The 23406-nt window shown below is 45.1% G+C and overlaps 1 protein-coding gene across 1 annotated transcript in view; it reads left to right on the forward strand.

The window, feature by feature from the left end:
* Positions 1-1197: 1197 nt before the first annotated feature.
* Spt-I (serine palmitoyltransferase subunit I) overlaps positions 1198-23406 on the forward strand; it is a 36779-nt gene continuing 14570 nt past the window's right edge. The window contains exons 1-7 of the mRNA XM_037432408.2: positions 1198-1444; positions 1976-2086; positions 11065-11159; positions 14406-14572; positions 16581-16713; positions 20216-20356; positions 21562-21748. Coding sequence (XP_037288305.2) covers positions 1388-1444; positions 1976-2086; positions 11065-11159; positions 14406-14572; positions 16581-16713; positions 20216-20356; positions 21562-21748 — 891 coding nt within the window. The 5' untranslated portion in view covers positions 1198-1387. The remainder of the gene's footprint in view (positions 1445-1975; positions 2087-11064; positions 11160-14405; positions 14573-16580; positions 16714-20215; positions 20357-21561; positions 21749-23406) is intronic.

The following is a 23406-nucleotide window of genomic DNA, read 5'->3' on the forward strand; positions in this document are numbered from 1 at the left end:
TCAAAGGATGCCTTGTATTAAAGAAGTTGCTTGCTGAATGACAATGTCACTTACGTAGGGTTAATTATAATTACTTTTACGCCTTTTAAAAACTTCTTTACGTTATTTTTGCTGCATATAAACTCTAAAAACGTAAAAATCTATTTGAAGACACCCCTACTTGAGTGACGCCACCACCGTAGTTCAGACGATCGCCGCTACCCAAGTGACCGCACAGAACACCTACTGGTGACCGCTGATAATCCGCCTGGCTCAGGAAATCTAGGAGGCGTTGATTGAGCGCTATCGTCGCCGCCTGTACAGTGGCTAGAATTCTAGTGTATAGGTGTTCTGCGTTCTAGCTACACTAGTTTATGTTAGCCACTGTAGTCACTAGATACGCTGCGATGTGGTGCGGCAGGAAAATTTAAAAGGCGTATGAGTCGAGTTTCAGGAAGCTCTATGGTCGTGTTACATGACGTGTGAAGTTGAAGCTGTTCTACAGGCGTCCTTTCTTACCTTTGAAGTTAGACACTATTTATTTCGTTTAGTGGTATGATCAGGATAACTGAAATGCCTCACAGCGTGACGCGTTTTTTTTTTTTTCAGCAAGCTGCTGAAACGCAAAATTTGTTGGGCACTGTTGCATTGCTGCATGCCGCTTGATTCAGGCGGATAAACTAAAATCAAACCATTTTCAGTTGTTCTATTGTCATACAAGTAAACACGTGGTTGCAGTCAGTCTAACCATGGTATTTTAACTGAAAGTAAGTTTTTACATAGTGCACTTTGCCATGGTGCACACGAGAAATCCTATGCCCGTGACATTTTTCTGGAGTGCACTCCAGAAAAATGACACGAGTTTATAAAAAATGTACACAATTAACACTACGTACTACCTATCTAAACCGCGAGCTCGTTCTTGCCAAGGAAAGGAGCAAAACTTTATGGCGCGGAAAGTAACTTTCCGAGGGCCCGAGTTCTTTGAATCTCTAGGTGTTCTGTAGCAAGAATGTCACGCGATAACCAGGATCAAATGACGCGCTCCCAATCGCATCCATATCGCACACCACCCTTCCCCCTCTTTCCACCACGCCTCTTTCCTCCTCGCCCAGTCGTCACTCCGGCGTCGGTGTGGCAGGCGTCTGTGTTCGGCACGCGGTCCCGCATCTCGGGGTTTCCATAGTACGGAAGGTCAGCGCCAAAAATCGCTTGCCGCCGATGTCGTAAAAACTGCGCCGCTGCATTTGCGACGCACCCAGCCATCGTGAACGGGCCTCGCCTCGACGACGTGCCTGCTGCGTGAACCAACACCCGCCGTAGTGCGCTCGTCAAGAACGACCGGCCGTCAACCCATCGTCAGAGGCGAAAACGTCCCACGGGCTAACCTCGAAGAAATCGTGACAGGATGGCCGTGGCAGCGGTGTCTTGGGAACTTTACGAAATGTTCGAAGCCTTCCTGCGGGTAAGTGAAAACGGCAGGCCCCGCGCCGGTGTTTTTCGTGCTGCGTTGTGCCGTTTCTTGAGCTCGCTCGACGAAAAAAGAAAACGTGCTCGTCTCTGCAGCGTTACCCCGCGATCTCTGACGTCGTCTTGCGATCAAGACGTCGGCGGGAAGGGGAAAAGAATTATAATATGAATCGGCGGCGCTCGTGTTTAAAAGGACACGTGCGGCTCACGCATTCAGCGTGGTCAGCGGCGTAGGCGTGATGTGTGTGATCCGTGGTAAAACGAAAGCCCCGATCATTTCGTCGCTCTTTGAGCACTTTTGTGTGTGTGAACAGCCCGTGCCGATTGCGTCTGCGATGTTTGGGTAGAGTGTGCTAATGCAGAGCACTTCTCCAGTTTGGGCGGAACGAAAGCTGCCGAGCACTTTTTGTTGATTCAGCGGATGTTACGGCGCCGGACTCTGTTTATCTCTGATCGATGAATCATTCTTTTGCTAGTCGACTGTTTAGGATTGAAACCTGGCGCGTTTCTTTTGTGTTTTTCGCAGGCTCCCGCATATCACCTGGCGCTGGAAGCTCTCTTGTTCGTGTGGGTCCTCTGGTTGCTGCTGCGTAAAAGCGCGCCCGCCGACGCCGGCAAATCGAAACTCACCGAAAAGGTGAGCGTATACCTGCGATATGCCGCCGGCAATCCACGCAAACAGAAGCGACATTGCGCGCTGGACAGTCTGTTAACACCTCTCTCGATGTACAATTTCGATCGGCTGCGCAAAAGCGCCGGGTTAATCGGATAATCGAGCAACTAAGTCTTCGGGAGCAGGTCGCTATGAATGCTGATCCCCTGCGAAGCTGCACCTCGATTTGACGTGTGGGGCCGTGGCCGCATCGCTTCGTGCGTGACCCGGTTATGTTCGTTGTTTCTTTTTTTCCTTTCGTGTCGTACGTAACGTGACAGAAAGTTAAAGGTCACTGCCTTCAAAATGTCCGCGCGATGAGCCGCTCCAGATTGTGAAGTGTGCGGCCGGCCCAGATCTGTCACTGCAAGTGTGACCGAGCAATGCGATTGTGGGTCGCAGATTTCATTACTCGGTAATGCCGGGACTTGTCTGACCTTTCTTTGGGGTAGCACACTGAAGTGTCGAGGCTGTGCGACAGTTGAGCGGTCGTTTAAAACGTGGGTATGTGGCTGGCATATCTGGTATTTCAAGCCAGCCATACATATCACGACTTGCGCAAGGTGAATTAAATAGTGCTGAGTTGAATCTGTCCACAGGCACCGAGTTCGAACACCAAAGCTGTTCAGCAAATCGTCCTTGCCAGACAAACCAAAAAACAGGATCATAAGCGAGTTTGTGTCACAGAAATTGAATAAATCCCACTGCCCACTACTTGTTCCCCAAGAATGAAGCAGACAATGGTTAGCCCACGACAAATAGCTGTGAAGCGACGGTGGATAGCCAAAGATCCCTCCCCCCCGAGTACGTACAATGAACGAATACTAGGTAACAAGGAAAGGCAACGGCTGCTACGACAAGGCCCAGACATGATGGCAAGCCTGCACCTACAACAATGTGCCTGTAGATCTACGAGAGGTGCAAATGCTTAAGAGTACGTTATGTTGGGCCAGTTGGTGCATCGTTACTTGTACGTGGCCGTGGCGCACGTCTACAACCGAGAAGTTTCCTCTTCTTGTTCCGTCTCAGTTGTAACCTTGCATCACGTCTTTCAAGTAATCATGCAAATGCTTAGCTTCGGCACAGGTTTTTCTTGGAGTTTGTTGATACGTGTTGTGTCAGTGACTGTCTGCTGTAGTTTAACTCTAATCTCTATGCATCGCGAATCGACGTAGAAACAACCTGGTTTCATTTAGCTAAACCTAGCATCTTAGAAGCAACCAGATTATTCATCAGAACCATTCAGTTTTACTGTTTTCAAGCCTTGCGGGGCGTGGTGCAAGCTTCCCCTTTTTTTTTCTTGAACTGCGAAAACATTCTTTGCGAAACAGTGTGGCCTTCTTTGTAGGTTCATGCCGTGTGCAGGTCGATCCTAAACTGCTCACTGTTTCCGTGTCTTGTTCCTGTTGCGCTAGTTAATGACTTCAGGGAAAGATGGGAGCTTGATGAAATGAAAAGTTTTTGACCGCGAGCTGTTGCAGGAGCCAATGTTACAAAAGGTTTTGTTTGATTTACGTAGCAGCAGCCCACCTTTGCGCATACATGTGTATGTTTTGTACGCTATCCCCCAAACGAATCAGGAGGGGAGGCCCCAGCTGCATCCGGTGTGCAAGAGTTTCTTCACTTATGTTATGCTGTGCAGTAATTATGAAAATTTCATAAATGCACTAAGTTAATTTCATCAGAGTGAAATCAAAAGTAGACAACGGTGTTTTGTTCTGTGTCACGGAATAGCAAGATCACTTTTAGCGTTTTTCATACTGTTTTGCGGCAAACACATCATTCATGCAGATGGACAGGTGCTTTCAAAATACTCTTTATGTGACATACTTTAGGGGGCTCATATCTGACATTTGCGTAGAAGGTCATCATATACAGCCTTCATACATTTTGAAAACCATGACAGTAAGGCTAATTCATTATCTGGTCTGCGAATACACACACTTTGATTCTGGCTGTGTGAAAAATCTTGCTTAAAGGGACCGACAAATGATTTTTTTCAACCCAGTTTTTTCCGGCATGACCGAAAGCATACTTTTTGTAGCTGCAGTTGTTACTCCCAAAAACACCTAGATATTTTATAAGTAGTATTTTTCGATCTGAAAGACTTGGAACACAGACCTGCCCTTTCATCCAGCAACGCTGAGAATTTATAGCGATGCCGGTAACCTTTCTGGTGACTTGTGCATGCTGCTGCTGTTCTGATTTCACAGGAGTTCCTGTACCTATGCTTAACCACATTTATTTTGAGCTTTACAACTATTTTAAAAAATAACAAGCCATTACAATGAGACGATGTGGCTTAATACAGCTTCCCTTTACTTGTACCGCTTTGCCTGCGCCTGCACCCAAGGTTGATGTACCTATGTCGTGCATGGCTTGTCTCGTCGTCGTTACTCTCTTGATGCACGATACAAGTCAAATCACCAAAAACGTCACTGCGCATCATTTCTGAAGCAAAGTGTTGGTAAAAAAGCCACGTCACTCCAAAATTTTAGTGACTCGGAAACTGCGTGCACGGTTTTATGAGCATGTAGAAAAGTTGCCCAAGACGTGCTGACAAGCATGGGATCATTACGCGATGCGAAGGCAGCGCCACATTATTGTTCACTACTAACGCAGGCCTATCAGTACATTTTCATGAAGTAATACCTTTTACTAGAAAGAAGCAAATAATATTTAAATACTAACAGATAATTGTTGACCGTCCGCCTCGGCAGCGCAGTAGGCAGCCTGTCAGTCTCATAATCTGAAGGAAATCGTTGACTGTTTACACTAATTTACGGTCATGTGACAGAGCAGCTTGGATAATTGAAGCTTCAGCTACCACGGGGCGGCACAAGCTATTTTTGTAATTTTCAATTAAGAAATAAAAATATAGCTCCACTTCTCATGAAAAACAATAGGGTTGGTTTTAGTCATTATGAGGGACAATATTTCCATCTGTGCAGTCATCTCATTTCATGTTTTGTCAGTTGTAGGTACTTTTAAAGTATTCAGTGCAGAAGCAACAGAAGTATGAATAGGGAGCAACGTAACATGAGCTAGCTTTCGAGAAAAAAAAGTCTCATATCAGAAAGTTTTCGTTGGATCGGTGCTTTCAGGAATAATTTTCTTCCATCAGATGACTTTTTAAAGGGGAACTCCAGCAATTTTTTTTTATATTCAATTTTACTAAAACTTCCAACATATATTCTATTTGGTACCCTGATGATATGTGCCAGATTGTACAACTGTGCGTCATTTAGTTTTTCGGAAAACGAATGTTAAAGGTTGGTAGTCAATTCTGGAATCATGCACTTATAAAACGTGGGCTACCCTCTGTGCGTGATATAATGTGCTTACACTTTTCCAACCCCACCTCGTTCAGCAGACAGATGCAGGGCGCACTTTTTTTCACGTGGCAGTGGCGATGTGAGCACAGTTCAGTTTTGTTAGCTGCATAGTGTGTTAGTCATCAATGACAGCGAGTCTTACAGTAAGCGCGTGCAATATTGAGCATTGAGGAGATCAATGTGGGGCTCATCAGCTACATCATGTGCTGGCGTGTCGAAAGGAAAGGGCTATGCTTCCGTGCTCAGATAGTGGCTACTATCACCGCTTAACTTATTATTGGTATATCCAGATGGGCTGCTTGCAGATGGATGCAGCCCAGGTTTTTGTAAACGAGACTATCGATGTTAGACTCATCACAGGTATGCTTTGTTAAAACCGCAGTGTTGCCAGAATGACAAGAATCATCAGTCTACTATCTCCATCATGACAATCATGATGATGTTGACTCATGAATATTGTTCAGTATTGACGTGCCGGCATATTTAAGAGCTGTTGACTCAGTGTCACTTTGAATAATATACTTAACCCTCTATTTAAACCTGCAGTTACATTACGTAATGTACCTAAAACTCTACTTCCTGCTGTATACAAGTTTGCCCCAGTTTACATAACTGTGGAATGTTAGGTAGTTTTTGGGTTGTTTAAAAAATGGTCGCACTAATGTACGTGAGCTGCCTGAAAAATGGTATGCTTGCTTTTAGAACAGTATTCGATTCATCATTGCTATTCAATTTGCATACAATTGGGTTAAACATTTTGCATGCCCCCAACATGGCACCATTGTTTAACCAGCAAATCTGACTTGCTTGGTTTCGGCCCTTTGACTTCGAGACTTTTCTATATGCTGGGGCCACAACCGTTCCTGTAAGCCCATGTCAAAAAACTGTCCGTTCTCAATTATGTTTGACTTCCAGAAATCAATAATAGTGGATTTAATACATCTTTGTTTTATTGGAATATGAATCACTTGTTTCAGCCAGCTTTATATTATGCATTTGTTTGTAACTCAGAATGAAAAGTTACATGCGGAGGCTTTACTTTGTCTACTCTACATGAAGTGAGGCATTTTATGCAGCCAAAAAAAAATTTTTTTTCATTTGAGTCTTCATACCTATGCAAATTCCAAACCTCACCTTGATAAAAAATACCTAAAGAGCAACTGCATGATGTCCTTTTTTGAAAGGATTAAGCTGCGTCCTATTGGACCTGCATGACTGTGTTTTGTGTGTAACCATAAACAGGGAGAACACGTGAACATTTAAGAATTCCAGCACGCAAACCCACGTTTCACAGAAATGAAACTGTTCTGCAAATTTTGCTTTGCATAATTCCGCAGGGCGCGGAGGTGAGCAACAACTGCGCAGAATTGTACTTGAGTGGTGATGCCAGCAGTTTGTGCAGTGGCCAAGTTCATAAATTAGTTCTCACGCAAAGTTTGTGGAGCGTCTCCTAGTGGCCTGTGCAACTGTCACAAATTAGTGACAAGGTGGTCAGGCACACAGCATAATTGGTATTTCTCATTAACCTCCCTTCCTTCCTTTTTTATCCTTTCTCTCTCTCTCATTCTAGTGCTGCGCAAAAGGGCAGGCAACAAACGAGTAGCTAGTGACACTATGTCTACTCAACCAGGAATTTTAGCATCTTTCTGGAGGACATAAAAAGAGTACATAGAATATCTACACTTTTTAAGGCAAAATTTACCTAGCAAGATTATTAACTATTTAAAATTACATTGATTAGAACTGACAGACAAGTAAGCCAGGGAAAGTACAGGGGAGGTTAGTTCTAGTAAACATAAAAAAAAAGGTGAAGAGGACGACAAGATGACTTGCCCCAAGCAGCGGCAAGTTATCTTATCGTCCACTCAACTTTCTTTATGTTTACACTATATTTACTTGAAGTAACATCCCCTTTCCCTGGCTTACTTGTCCATAGGTTCTAATTAATGTAATTTGAGTTAAATTAATGATTTGATTTAGTCTAATTCCATCTAAGAAATAAAAGTAAGCCCTTGAAATTTCTCACACTAAATTATTTGATATGTTTGAAGATGCAGCCAAGTTTTTTGCATTCCATATTCTAGATGTCTGACCTCTCGGCCAGAATGCTAGGTCGTAGATGCCAGCTGTTAGACACTCTTTAATAGCCACAAGTACTCCCGAGCGATAGCATCTGCACATGTGTGCAGTCTTTCAGTTTGACTACACAATAAGAAGCTGTGGTTGTTAATGAACCTTGATGCTTGTTCGTTTAACGCTTCTTTGTTGCAATTGAGCTTTGCAAGGTGTCAATCTTAAAGGTCCACTTTCTCAATGTGCTGGAGAGTGAAGAAAACACGAAAGAGAGAATTTATTAGAAAAAAAATAGACTTTGTAGGAGTTGAACGCGGTTAAATTGAGGTTTTTGAGTAATAGCTCCAACTGCCCCCAGAAAGTGTGCCGTGACAATGTCTTTGGGGTTGGCCCTACGTGCAGCAAGCAGTGGCGCACCGTGTGCATTTCTCTTCGTCTTGCCAGCACCGGAGTCATGAGACAAAAGCTTGAGGCAGGCCTGCCCACCGTTGGTTGGCGAAAGCTAACTGACAGACAGGGGTGCATAGAATGGGAGAACAAACCGAGGCTGTGCATGTTCCTTGGTATGACGACACACCTGCGCGCAGGAAATTGGCATTGGCTGATCTTCAATGTCAAATGCATGCACATGCCCATTTTCTAGGTTTATACTGGACGCAGTTGGGTATCGTTCTGAAAGTTAGATACTTATGCTCAGATATATGTAGTCAGGTACATGCGACCTGCTACTCTGCCGTAGGAGACAAGATTGGCAAAGCTCGCACTTACCATGCAGGCCTTGAACAGCAAATCTGGATGATTCTGAAGACTCTATACCGGTTGGTTCTAGGTTGTCTGTAAGCCTTGGCGAGGTGATGCTATAGTTTCTTCCTAGGTTGCTTCCGGGTCATCGCTAGGCTTTAGCTAGGGGACGCTAGGTTGCTTCTATATTGATTGTCATTGCTGAGAGGTTCCAGTTAAGCCACAGACACAACACTGATGTTAGTTTCTGTCGCTCGTATGTCAATCGTGCAGAATAGGCAGAGTGGCACTGTACGCTATACAGCTACTTTCCCGGCTCTCTCTCCACACGGTCTTCGACTGTGCGCTTGTCTCAGGAACGCAAACTGTTTCTCTTGAACAGCTCGTCTCGGGCACGGCCAAGTGCGAGCACTCAGTGGCTTTGGTTACTTCACTACTGCTTTCTGTGGCAAGCTTGGGTTGAAGATCGTGGCACGGTAATGTGCAGTCTGAATGCAAGGGGATGGGTGAGAGGCAAACACCTCTTGCTTCACGTAACTGCTTGAAAGGACGGTGGTGGCTTGTTCTTCATTATTTTAATGACCGGCACCGTGGTTCTGGCTTGCTGAGTGTGGGGAGATGGTGTGGAGGCACCGGCCCCGCCGCGGTGGTCTAGTGGCTGTGCTCGGCTGCTGACCCCTAAGTCGCGGGATCGAATCCCAGCTGCGGCGGCATCTCCGATGGAGGCGGAAATGTTGTAGGCCCGTGTGCTCAGATTTGGGTGCACGTTAAAGAACCCCAGGTGGTAGAAATTTCCGGAGCCCTCCACTACGGCGTCTCTCATAATCATATGGTGGTTTTGGGACGTTAACCCGACAAATCAATCAATGTGTGGAGGCACCAGGGCTTCGACATAGATATCTCGGGCATGAGATGCAAACTTGCTATCACTTCGGGTGTTCATTGAGAATGGGCCCGTGGACACATTGCACAAAAATGTGCAAACAACTGTAAAATGTATCCACACAGCGCGGAATCGCTGAAAACGTGCAAGGAAGGGAGAGAGAGGGCCATGATGAAAAAGAGTGCCAAAATGCATGTCGAAACTGTGAAAGCACTAGTATCAAGATTAGGTGCAGCCCTGTAAGGAGTGAGTTAACGGTAAACAAATTGGCTAAAAGAATGTTGAGGTGGCCCAGCAGTGGTCACCTCCAATTTTCTTTGTCTGCCGTAACATGATAAAAGCTGGATGGAATTCGCTTTCCTTCAGTCTAGGCTGCAATTACTTAATGGATAGTACAGTAGTACTCTGTACAATGCAACTTTTGGCTGGTGGTCGATCTGAGTGATCGACCACCAAGTTGGTGGTCGATCACTCAGACTCGGTTATTCGTATGTAGCAACAAAGCTTTTGGCCCGTACTTAATTAAGAATGTTAAGTAGAAGAGTAATACTCTGTCTATGTCTATGCGTCGTCAGTGTGCTTCAGCATGCTGTAAATATCTCACTGCAAATGTTTCACTGCAATGTATCCTGGAGTTTTCATTACCTCTAACCTGCCTTCTGCTTCATCAACGCCGATAATCTATCTTCTTGACAGGACTTAAATCTACTTCAAGGAGAGCACTGTGATGTTATTGAGGCAGGACCACTCCAGGAAGGACCAGACAGTACACCAGTGCACAAAGACATGCTCACACTTATATTAACTCTTCATACCACACATGGACAAACATGCATTTACATAGGGCACACGAGGTATCCAAGCAATAGTCTTTATGCTATATGTTGTCTCGCTGTGTCAGTCACGTGGACGCCGGGCGTTTGAGGATGATGCGCCGCCTGGCTTATTTGCTGTATTCGACGTTGGTTCGTCCTCTCTTTGATCCGGCCCTTTGCCACAGCAGTTGCAGATCTCGGCCACCTTATCTCGTCCCAGCAGCATTGTGATGGCCCAGGGAGCAGCCTCACATTGCTCCCTAGACCAGGCGTCCAGCCGGAACGTCAGTTGGCCTCGTTCGTTGCCCACCGCGAGGACTCAATCCACTGCTGTGGACGGCGCCGCTAACAGCAGACCTCCCCTACTCCCTGAGCTAGTCGCCCAGCTGGTACGTTGGTTAGCCTCGTTCGTCTGTTACCCAGCCCTCAGGAACAGCAGCCGGAACAACCATGCATCACCTGGTCCTTGGGCCAGTCACCTAGCCGAACTCCTGCTCAGCCACAAACGCTGGTTGACCTCAAACGCGACCGTTGTGAGCCGCTGAAGGCACAGGTCTCCCACTCACGAGGCCGCACTTCACAGGCTGTTGGTTTATTCTTCATCAGCACACGGCACATACGTGCACATACAAACCTGCTGTGCCACTGCATGAAGCTTTATCGAGGTGTTCGGGTTGTGGTTTCTGTTCCGTGCACAACATATTATCACAAGCACAACCCAAACACGCAACTTGACTGCTAATGTTCAAACTTCAGAGACAGAACCTTGCACTGAAAGAAAGCGCACGCTTCTGCATTGTAGGTGTCTCCTTGCTTAGGGGTCTCCTCTTCTCATATGTACTCGAGAGGTCTTTGGCTTGGTGCCCACGCTTTGCATCCATTTGTTGGGCTAACTTCTGCCTTCCTTATCTTTATTGGAGCAGGGGCGAGTACGCGGATCAACTCAATTTCTGTGCCATGTACCTGTAGGCTACAAAAATTATGGCTAGATTGAACAGATTTGCTGGAAATCAGAGTAAAATAAAAAGATTGGTGAAGGATTGTTATGAAGACAATAAGAAGTGACACAGTCTTCCCAGCATCAACCAGGGCTTTTTGTTTTTGTCATGTTAACAGGAAAAGGAGGAGCTCATTGCTGAATGGCGGCCGGAGCCACTCGTATCGAGCACCCCACCAAGCGATTATGTAGTCAATCCGAGGATAATCTCCAGGTATGTTGCGTAGTGACTCTCGAAGGAGATGTGAGTCCACATTTTCTGGTTTGAATCATGTGCATTGTGTGTTAAAACTGCGTGCACCACATCGTTTCGAAAGTATTCACTTTGTTGAAGAATCGGTATCTAATTAATTTTATATCACAAGGTTAATTGCACACAAGTCTGGCCATTATTACAGCCACGTGTCAGAAACGTGGGCTTAAATCGTGCAGCATTCAGTTGAAATTGTTTGACACCATTTCTATGCACATAACCGTTGCTTCAAATAACACGTGCTCAATCCTGGTAGCACCTTGATCCCTGCAGCCTTCATTCCTGTCTGCCTCAGTGGTAGAGTGGTGATAGTCATGGGTTCGATGCCGTCCACGCTGGTAACATTTTTGTGGGGGCGAATTGCCAGAGGCCGATGCATTGTCAGTGCATGTTAAAAACACCAGGTAGTTGAAACTTTAGAAGCCCTTCACTACAGTACACCTCATTATCAGATTGTGATTTTGGCATATGAAACCCCAGGTATCCTCATTTTATTTATTATTTTCCTCCCATAACCTCTTTCTCTAAGGCCCCGCCACGGTGGTCTAGTGGCTAAGGTACTCGGCTGCTGACCCGCAGGTCGCGGGTTCGAATCCCAGCTTCACACTAGCTCAGAGCCATCTCTGTATACAGAAGATTTTTATGGCACAGTAAAATCAGCTGCGAAACTTGGTGTCAGTACCCTTTTAAAGGAACCCTTTTCTGGAACTTACAGTTGGGATAATGAGGTCCGTTACACATCGTCACTTGGCATTTCCATATTTTTCTTGAAAGAGAAGCATTGTTTGTCACTTTACATGTGACATAATTATGAGAGGTAAATTTTCAAATTGGGATACCTTTTGCAGGAGAGCCAGGGTGGCATAGAGAGTTCACCTTAGTGATTTCAACTAGTAGCCGAAATCCGAGTTCACAGTCAAGTTTGCCAAGTGCGCATTCATGAATGTACATTACTTTCCTTCCCTTTCCCCAGTACAGGGTAGCCTACCGGAGCTAAGCCCTGGTTAACCTTCCTGCCTTTCTCCATATGTTCTCTCTATCTACATTGCTCGTGGATTCAAATGGGGCATCAAATTTTTGAGTATAACAACTGCATGTGCGATTGCTCGAGATAACCGCCTCATGTCGCGATGAATTCAGTCTCTAAAGATGATGTTGGCTGTGAATGGGACGTTCAAGTCGAATCTACAGTGGTATGGCTTGAACACGGTGGAAACTAAAGTATGTGAGTTACTTAGCGCCTAATTGTCCTGTTTCAATCCTTGAGTCTGCATCAAATGAAACAGTGAGAAGCATTCGCAACAGCGTGGTGTGCATCATCCAGTAATCACAATAGACGGGCACGCATGTCTGGTTTGGTAGCTGTGTTCATATGCGCACCCGTTCATGGCGATGATTGGACGGCGCTCTATACCATCACTTGTGTTTGCCGCTGTTCATGTTTCATTTGACACTGAAAGTATATACTAGACTAATCGCTGGTGCTTGCACGTGCAGTCCAAATTGCAAAAGACCCCATTTGTTTAATAATTGCCGACAACATTCAAGAAATCTCGGTGGGGTGTGTCTCGCACCAAGTGGTTGATTGGTTCCCGTATTTGATTTGTCACAGTACATTGCAACAACAGACTGAGAGGAAATGAAGTTCAAAGACGGTTGCGGGGCTCTTTCTGCCTCCTCTATGAAAGACAGCAGCAGAGAGACAACACAATACCACAGCATTTGATTGTCTCGAACTCTCCATTGTTTTTAACAATGGTCAACCTGAAAAACAAAGAAAAGCAGAAAAACGTGGCTTGTGCATAACAGAAAGCTGCTGCAATCTGTTGGCCTTGTCGTGTAGGCAGTGACATTTAAGAACAGTCGGCCACAAGCAAAAAAAAAATGCCCAATAGCATATGCTCTACATTACCTATGCATTGTCAGCTGATGCCACCTGCAGGGAATTTTTTTTCCTGCAAATAAGCAATGTTGATGCCTCACAAAAGATGGAATAGTAATAATAGCGAGGGTTTTTATGTCCCAAAATCGTGATGTGATTATGAGAGACGCCCTAGTGGAGGGTTTCGGAAATTTTGATGGTCTGGTGTTCTTTAAGTTGCGCCGACATCGCACAGTATGCGGGCTTCTGGAATTTAGTCTCCATCAAAATGTGACCTCAACAACCAGGATGAAACCTGCAATCTTCAGGCCGGCAGTTGAGCAGCACCATGACTGCTGCTCTACCATGGCAGACCACAAAAAAGGAAAGAGTCGTTATCAATCACAGCTTGTTGCTACTGGTATTAGCAAAAGTAAATCATGCGCGATTCTTTGATGAGACATTTGGAGCGTTTGTAAAAAAAGTGTATGCATATAAGCTGTGTGTGGTCTCGAATGAAAGCACCGCTCTTGGAACACACAGACTCAGCAGATGTAGTCAAACCTAACCAACGTCGTGTAGATTTATTCAACTAAATTTACAAATGACTAAATCGCCAGCCGAATCAAATGTGTAACTAGTGACGTGCTAAACAACCTTATACGATGCTCTAACACACTCAGTCAACATAACAGAAAAATACTAATGCGAAGGGGATGCTGCCAACGTTCGACTCACCACGAGGGGATCCACAGGACACAACGCTCAGTCGCCGTATCCCGCGAACCCCTGCAGGAGACAACCGTCCCGATCGCCGCCCCAACGCAAAAGAGACCTGCCCATGCCTTCTGTGTGGTTATCTAGCCTTGCCACCAGGCAGCTCTGCTGGCGCTACTGCGCTAACCATGGTGATGATGGGAAACCCGCGCAAGCGCCGCACCACCTACCACTCGGGGGCTTTTGAACCTAAATGTGACCTATCCCTTAGACACCTGTGCGCCATGAGGCCCAAATAGCTTTTTAGGGGGTGATAGCACTCCCACAGCTGTTAATTAGGTGTTGGAATTTTATCGTGAAATGCTCTCTTTCAAGACAATGTTTGTGATTGGTCCACTGATATTTCTTGCTAGCCCAAAGGAAAATTTGCATGGTACAGCCCAAGCTACAAAAGCTGTTAAGTGAATTTCGCCGGTTACATGTCCCGATCCATGATTGTATTTTAGTTTTCGCGAGACTTCTATAAGACTCGGTGTTCAGTAGAGGGCAGTTTTACTGTTTGCCAACCAGGTGCGTAGTTTGGACAGAACTTATGGGTGCTGATGGTCGTGCGACCACACGTGCTGCAGCAAAGTTGGCCGGACTGTGGTGGTGGATGGTCGGTCGTGCCTGAACCTGGCCAGTCACAACTACCTGGGCCTGACTGAGCTAGAGGGCACCCAGGAGGCTGCCATCGGTGGCCTGCGGCGCTACGGTGTGGGTTCGTGCGGGCCCCGGGGCTTCTTTGGCACTGTTGGTGAGTGGGAGGTGCTTTAGCACACAGTAACGTTTCCAAGAGCATGAGCTTGCGAGCCAGGGTTGCGATTCACGATTTCATAGGGTGTTAACAACTAGGAAAATATAACTTATAGCAAGTAAGTATAACATACAGCATATTCAGCTTGTAGTTTTCGAGCCCTACACAGTGTTCTGGGTATGCACGTCGCTGTGTTGCTGGTCAAAATGCGTGCTCGGAACACATTCATTCAAGTCATTGAAAACACCTTGCTTCAGCTTGTAGTCCTCGTAGTTACTATCACTTTTCACCTCACGTCACGACTAAGGTCTTGCATAGTTCCGGTAATGCGGCTCCTGCAGTGCTGTTGGCAGTGGCTTGCAACACGGTTCGTTGGCACCTGCACTTGCTTGCATTGTTTGTATCCTGCAATTTGATTCTGTTCGACTGTGCTATGGCGTTACATTGTGCTGTTCGAGTGGGCAGAAAGTTCATTTGAGCACATTTAACTCAATAGCTTTAAAGAACTCATTTCGCAGAAACTTTCATCTTGTCAACGACTGGAAAATCGAGAAAGATGCATATAAAGTAAGCAACCAGATGCTTGGTTTTAGTGAGAATAGAATGCGGGCTGTGCATGTGGCAAGCAGGTGATCTACCACAGATTCACCATATTGCTTGGAACTGCTTTAGGAAAAAGAAAAAAAAAAACACTATATGAATGCCACATAGTAGATGGAGTCTCTGTAACACATGTAATATGGCATGACAGAAGCTCAAAATCGCGCCAGGCGTCAGGGCATCTGAATTTCACAAGTGGGTGTTTTAGAATCCCAACCTCTACAGAGCACTCAAGGCATATTTAATCATCATCAGCCGCAAAAGCATCAACAAGGTGAGCACCTGCGAAGGCTCGCGTGTTTCTTCACGGACGCATAGTGGGCCCTTAAATGATTCTCAAAAGAAATAAGTGTGACGTAGTGGGTTCTTAACTACTGTACTTTAAGTAGGTGTTGTAGGATAGTTTAAAATGGCTAATTTTACGTGCTTAGTCGTACGTTTCACTACGGCACACTTAAGGCATGCCCCCAGGAGCTGAAGCTCAGCTGCCAGTGGGTAAGGTGACGCGGACAGGGCCCCGGTACGCTATCGCAATCTACTCTTGAAGGTGCACCTCCATTGTCCTCCGAGGCTTATTTTTTCAATTGCTGCAACGTCTAGATGATACGGGGTCTAACTGTCTCGGAAGTTTGGTTGATGCAAAGTTGTGTCACCACATTTCTAGGTTGAGAGATCCGGAACTCATTTTGTGCTGTGCGTGTTAACCAGAAATTAGTGAGTGTTTAGTTGTGGCAACAAAGTCGTCTCAATTTTCTGCTGTTGTGGGGTTCAAGTGTAGTACATCGAAACATCTTGTTCTTTTTAGCGCCTGTTTTAAAATTAGGGGCTCATTGTAATTGGGTGAGTGTGCACTCTGCTATAGGTCCGTTTGATTCATCTTGCACTACCTGAACTGGTTTGTGGTGGCGCGGTCTGGGTGCCGTAGTCACGCAGGGAATGTTTCAGCAAGTGCAGCAGCGGCGAGGTTCCGAAACGAATACAGAAGTGCAGATGTCATGCAGCAGGTACTTATCTCGCAGGACATGAAAGTTCCGATTCTTGAAAATCAGCGCCGCTCGTTGCATGGAGTTTGCAGCAGCCAGAAACTGTTCACTGATGTATCGGTTGAGCACCGTCAAGATAGCCACGAATGCTTCGTCTGCGTCGTCTAATGCGGTTTTCGAGCTGCTTGGACTCGGCACTCTCGCAGGCACAGGTGCAGGGAATTCGTGAAACGGACTTGCACGACGGCTACTCTTTTTTTTTTTTCTTAACGAATGCCGCGGTATCAATACCGCCTCGTTTAACTGGTGTAATGAATTCCGAAGTTCATTGCCATCGCAAACTTGTTCACAAAGGGCAGTTGAAACGACTGGGCCTTCGATCGTCGAGGGCCCTGCACAGCTAAGGCCTTTTCTGTGCTGTGCAGACATTCACCTGGAGCTGGAGAGCCGCTTGGCCGAGTTCATGGGCGTTGAGGAAGCGTGCCTCTACTCGTACGGTTTTTCGACCATCTCGAGTGCCATCCCATCGTACGCAAAGCAGGGGGACGTTATATTTGCGTGAGTCTCAATTTGTAGAAGCATTATGCCTGCCCCTTTGTTACATGTGAACTGTCAGTGCTTGATGTGAACCCAGGAGCATTAAGGTGACTGTGCTGTGTCGGTACAGCTTGGTGCAGGAAAGTCCGTGCTCAGTCACTATCGTTTTGTTGGGCCAGAACTAGATGCTTATTTTTGCTAATTTAGATATAGCTGGTGTTGCTAAAAATGAGTGCAAAATTCTCAAAACTAAGGGTGCTCGTTGCCTTCAGAATTAATTCTGTAGCAGCAGGCATCTTAAGATTATGTAATAATTTGAGACAGTAATTCAAAAGGAGAAATGAACTTCTTATTCAGGGGAGTCAAGTGGTTATATCAAATGGTAGAATTGAAGTTCGTCATGCGAAAAACCCATTACTTAAAAAGTGGCTTCTAGTAATTATTGTGGTGCAATGAAATTCAACCTAGCTCGGTGGCCAGGCTGAAACTGAACTTCCGATGAGCGCAACAAGTGGACGACCAAAATGACGTCACTGTTCGAGACAGCGGTTACAGAGGTGTTGCAGTCCTCCTGCATTTGTCAACATATGTGCATCATGCGGGCTGTAATTGCAGGTGCAGCCCATTCACCCACCCAGTGAAGTCTGTGGATGTTTGATATCACGACACTCACTCATTCTGGGCATCTCAGAAGAATATGGTAGTCTGGTTTTCCACGTTGCAGTCTTGAGTTCATCACTGAATTGGCGTGAATTCGTTTGCTTTGCTGTTATTACCAGATCCACTTTTTTTTTTTGAAATCTCGAAGCTGCTATGGGCTCTGCGCATGATGGACTTCAACTTTCCAATTTGGCATCACTGCCTAAATATCCTAATTGAAGAGGTAATTAACTTTCTTAATTAATGTCCGAAGTGATCTCTTTAGCCATCTTAAGATCAACAGAAGTAACTGTGAAGGCATCGAATGGACACTTCTCGAAACAACCTGTATAATAACGAGTATGGAGACAAATGTAGATGAAGATGTAACAGGCTACAAACGTAAACAAAGCCCACATTTTCAGAAGGATGGGCAAAAATAGCAAGTTTGACGTTCTAAATAAATAGTGATTTTGTTGGATAATTATGTATCGAATAGTTTCAGTAATATATACCACATATTATTAAGAAAAATTGACATTTCTATCATGACCCAACTAACTTGCACAATATTTTTAGTATTGGAACTAGGCATGTATGAATGTCACTTCTTTGGATTACACTTTGAATAGTAGCAAGATGTGTATAGCAGAGGTTAGACAGCTGCGCATATTGCGAATTTTTGATACATTTTTGTTTTCTTGAGCCAAGCTGCTCAAAAAGCATAAAAATCGAGAAAATTGCGGCGAACTGCTCCAAAACAGCCTCGAAAACTAAAATTTTATGCCAACCTCAGTTTCAGTGGGAAAAAAAAGGCCGAGTTTGACAAATAAGACGCACCTGGTTGTGTGTGTGTCTGTTTCTTTCTTTTTTTTTTTTCGCTTTGCACCTTTTTTGTCTCATGGGGCTGCCAAAATATCCTCTAGACTTTTGCAAATATGCGTGACCCCATAAATATTGGGTGCCGTGCATCGAGCGTGCTGCTTCTACTGGCTAAGCTGTGTGTTCAGGTGCCACTGTCAGCTAGCGAAAACCACCGAGTTGAGTGGCAGGCGTAGCGGGTTTGACCCTCCGGTTTTTTTGTTGTGCGTAGCGCGTTCATCCGGTCGCTGTGGTTTTCATGTCGACGCTGCTGCGTGTGGTCACCTTCGGGTACGCGTTTTCCGATAGTGAGTAACTGTGAATGCGTAGTCATTTCTCTGCATCCGATGGGTCTCTTGGATGCTCTGGTGCATGCACAGGGGTTCTAAATAAGAGTATTTTTAAGCGGCAGAAGGTGTGCCACCTATTCTCTGTTCATGCCCATTAGCTCCTATTTTATTTAGACACAAATGAGTTTTCATAGCACTTTGCATTTAAACAAGCCATCGCACGCGAAATTTGTACATGGGTATCTGCAGGTAGAGAGAAACACTTCGTTACATGCGAGACCGTGCTGACAGAACGTGCATTCAAATCACTGTAAATGATATTAACAAGCACCTCAGCACTTTATTCGTGACTCATGGCACGTCGGCGATCACTTGGCACAGTTTTCTTGAGTGGGGATTTGCCGCTGCTCTGTTTTGTAATCGAAACTTGCAACGAGCGCTTTAAGAGGCATCGCTGCATGCGTGCCGGCCCTGGGCTGCATGAGCTTTAGGCTTATCTCGATCGGTGTTTCAGTCGGCTGCAGTGTGACTTTGTTTTCTTTCTTTTCTTCTTTTTTTGCAATAAAACTTGACTCTCCACGTTTGGCGCTTGTTTGCGTGGACACAGATTTTCTTACCTGCACTGCGCAAGTGCTTGGCGCGAGTGGCAATTGCAAGTTGATGTATTGTCAAGAGTTCTACATCGACGGTGATGACCTATAGATATTATATATATAGAACTGGCCAACTTGTGCCGTATTAATAATGCATGGTTGCTTGCGTGTAGAGGGGTTATTAGTATCATTTTCTTATCTTTAGTGTCATACGCACGTACTTTACGAGATGGTCGATACAGCGAGGTGTCTCGGCTCTCGCACTGCACTCTTGGAAATTGTCCCGCACGAGGTGGCCGCGAATGGCAGTGCAGCGTGCTTTTCTTGCCTTTTAAAAGGTTTTTCTTTCAGCCAAGGACCACTGTTATGTAACCAAGATTCTTGTGCAATAACAATTTTTAAATTTGTTTTTGAGTGTGATGCATTTTTTTTTTATGTTTCCGGAGAACATAGCTTTCAACGAAACCTTCTTTAAACATTATTTAACATGTTGCGAAGGCCACATAGGTCATGTGGTATGTAAAAAGGTAGTGCAGTTCATATCTGGTGATATCCTCTTGGAAAAAAATTCCTTCAAAATCTGTTTCATTGTTATGTGTATTATAAGCCCATTAAAATATGCAGTGGTGCCCCCATGTTGCTAAATATTGCTATTTTTAAGCTCCCAAGACAACATAATAAATGCCGCTAACTGCTCTGAAGCAAGGTTATTCTGCTCCAAAATTAAAATTTTGCTGCTCCAAAAACTGCTCCCAATTTAGTTTCAGCCGTCTCACCCCTGGTATAGCATGGGATAGTGACCCATGCTATACACACGGGATAGTGGCCTGAGAACTTTTGACACCTTCCTCCTCTCCCCCCCCCCTCCCCGTACATTTATTAACATTAAAGTGTAATTTTGCTGTAGTGAGAAATTGTTTTTTTTTTTATGTGGTTTCGTGGCATAGCATCTCTACACGGCAGTGAAGCCACCTTCACTAGGGCTCATGTATTCAAGAGTATTTATATTCATTCATTTCGAATAATCTAAATTTGCATCGAAGCCAATTACTGTATTGCTTGTTCAAATATTTGAAGTGCCCAAATATTCGCCCATTCCTAGTTCGAAGCTCTGTGGATGCATGAATGCACCTGTTGCAGGGACGAGGAGGTGAACTATGCCATTCAGATGGGCCTGTTGGCGTCACGCAGCAAGATCTACTACTTCCAACACAACGACATGGGCGACCTGGAGCGTCTCCTTCTAGAGCAGCAGGAGCGGGACATGGCCGACCCCAAGAAGTGAGTGAAGATTGGCATGCCTGCTGTGAGGTGGTTCTTGCCCCGCCCCATCTTGAGAGTCAGTTTCGCTTTTTCGCTGGAGGGTGTCGAAATGCTTTGCTCTGTTGGTGATCTAGTCAGCTGATGATCTCGATTTCTGGTCATGACATAAACAAGCGGGAAACAGCAATAATTACAAACACATTAGAACAGCTTTTGTTTCGAATTCGCGTTACTCGGTTTACTCGCATACTGAACGCACATATATTGCAAATGTATACATATTGTTAAAGCAGGTAGTGCCAAGGAGCAGCAACACGAGCGAGGAACAAGTGCACAAGATGAGTGCTAACTTCAAATTAACTAAGTCAGTTAGTTTGAAGTTAGTGTTCGTCTCACGTACTCATTCCTCGCTCGTGTTGTGCTACCTGCCTTTGCGCTACTTGCGTTGACATGAATTCCCGCGAGCTGCACAAATATCCTACCCGCTCTCGTAAATATATACCTTGAAAGTTATAGCTGACGGAGTGGGCACATCTATTATCTTACAAAAATTTGGAGGCACAAATTAAACAAGGATAAGAACTTTTATCCTGAATGAGTTAGCCCGTAGGTTTACTGAACATGTTATTGGGCGTTCATCTGTCTCTCCTTTTTTTGGTCTTTATGTTTTGAGCTTTGCAGCACAATTAACATGTTTAGTAAAAAACGAGGACAAGAAAAGAGAAAACTGGTGCCAACTAGTGACTGATTTATTGGAAATTTCGGGTAACTTTAGGCCTTCCCCCCAAAAAAGTTTTTGTCTGACCATGCAACAAGTAGTCGAAGAATGCATTTTAGTGCAATCATTATGAAGAGTGATCTTTCAATATCTTGAGTAATCTTTTGTTCCCTCTGTTGCCTTGGTTAACAGCATCAGCATCTATAGAAATCAGCTTTCACAATAAATTGTGCCCGACAAAATATGAATGAGTTCAAATACGGGTCAAGTTATGGAAAGGACCTTGTTTATTTTCTCACCGCGCAAAATTTTATCGTCGACGGCAATAACGGTAGCTGCTATCATCACGCAAAGAAAAAGAAGCAGAAATGCAGGTTAGAAGAGTGCATTCACTACACAACTACATAGAATGTGATCAGTATGGTGTTCAATGTTTGTCTTTGCTGTCAATGAAGACACTTTTTGCATCAGTCTCTGAGACGTGCTCATTTTTCTTCTGTGTTAGGGCGAGTGTCACACGTCGATTCATCGTTGTTGAGGGCATCTATGCCAGCACAGGCGACATCTGCCCTCTGCCGGAGCTGGTCAAGCTGCGGAGGCGCTTTGAGCTGCGGCTTTTCCTTGATGAGACTTGCTCGTTTGCTGTGCTAGGCCGTACGGGGCGTGGCCTGCGCGAGCACTTTGACATTCCTGTGAGTAGGCAACAATGCGTAGTGCTTTGTTCTTGTTTGTGCTCAAGTGACAAGCATTCCCCGGACTGTGTCAAAGGACGGAGACTGTACCTATGACAACTATTTCTCATTTACTGTGTTATAATTGATTATTCATTATATCCAGGTTCATTATATAGAGGTTTGAGTGTACAACTACAAAAATTCTTGTGTCTGCACACTTTTAGAGGTACTGGGTAGGCCTTATACCTCCCATGTATATTAAAGCTACTTTGAGGCCCATTTTCTCTGGAAACATGATATGTTGGAGTTTGTTCCATATTATTCATCTCCATCTGTTGTGATGGAACTAGTATTACACTTGCGTTTTAAGTGTGGCACTTCTAAGGCTTTGCATTTTTGATGAGATTAGGTTTCCTCGGGCTGTTAGCCTTGCCATAGTGCCTAGTTTAAAGCATTAAGTTCCTACAAGGTGAAAAGTGGTTTGCTGTAAACCGGCACGCAAAAGATGGCTTGAATTAGTAGCACCTGTATTATCTAATTTAGTGGATTGGGCAAACATTAGCACAGCGGTGACTACATGTCACTTGTCCAGGAAGTTCAGTGGTTACGAAAACTCATCTTGGTCGCAATTTCTCAACATGTAAACTTTCAGAGCGTAGGCGAGTCCATTTACCAACTGGAGCACAACCATACGCTTCATCCATGCTCATGGATGTTAGTTCCACCAGGGCTTTTGTATACAACGTGTGGAGGGTGCTGACACCCCCTGTAAAGTTGTTTGCGAGAAATCTACTTCCAATTTCAGCCTTTTGTTGGTCTAGAGAAGGAGACAATGCCAGAGTCAGTGTCGCCAGATCCCAGAGTTTGCATTATAATTTAGAAACCAAACGACAGAGCTCAGCGAGCGGTGCTGCTTGTCGCAGCTGCAGATACCTAAGGTTCTCAGTCTTCCTGTGGATTTAGGCGAGGAGCCTTTTTGCTCGAAGAGAAAATACTTATTTGCACCAGGTAGTTTTAACAACTTACTTGTTGCGCTGGGCATTGAAAGAGCATTCGACAACATCTCGCACTCTGCAATACGAGGCGGTCTTACAGTCGTAGGGCGGAAAGAGCGCATATTCAATTATGCACCTGATTTCCTTGGAATTCGTAAGTGCGTAGATTGGCATGGTCGGTTCTCAGTGACCAACCACCCCACGACCTCCCACTGAAAGGCAGCGCTCGATGCTGCCTTGTATGTTCATTCAATATCCGCCTACAGAAACTAATCCAACAACTGGAGGCCATGCCAAACCTGAGCTGTGCCGTTTACATGGATGACATTGTGCTAGGGCGAATGGCTCTTGTGTAGTCTGGCAAGATACGCTGCAAACAGCAACAAACAAAATTCAAAGCAATGTCAGGGTTGCAGTGACGACTTGCATGCCCTACAAATTGGAATGGCTGCAAATAAGATTACCATGCACTCAGTTCAACCGGGTACCCGCGCACAGTTGGACTGAGTGCGTGGTAATCAGGATCCCAGTAGCCAGTATACTGGGCATGCACATACATTGAAAGCAACAGCGTGAAGACTGCAAAAGGCAAACACAGCGTCGGGAACATTACTACACTCATAAGTGGAATTGCGAGAAGTAATGATGAGATGCCAGAGGTTGACACATTACGCCTTGTAC

Source organism: Rhipicephalus microplus, chromosome 10 (genome assembly GCF_043290135.1).
Source record: "Rhipicephalus microplus isolate Deutch F79 chromosome 10, USDA_Rmic, whole genome shotgun sequence".
Taxonomy (NCBI): domain Eukaryota; kingdom Metazoa; phylum Arthropoda; class Arachnida; order Ixodida; family Ixodidae; genus Rhipicephalus; species Rhipicephalus microplus.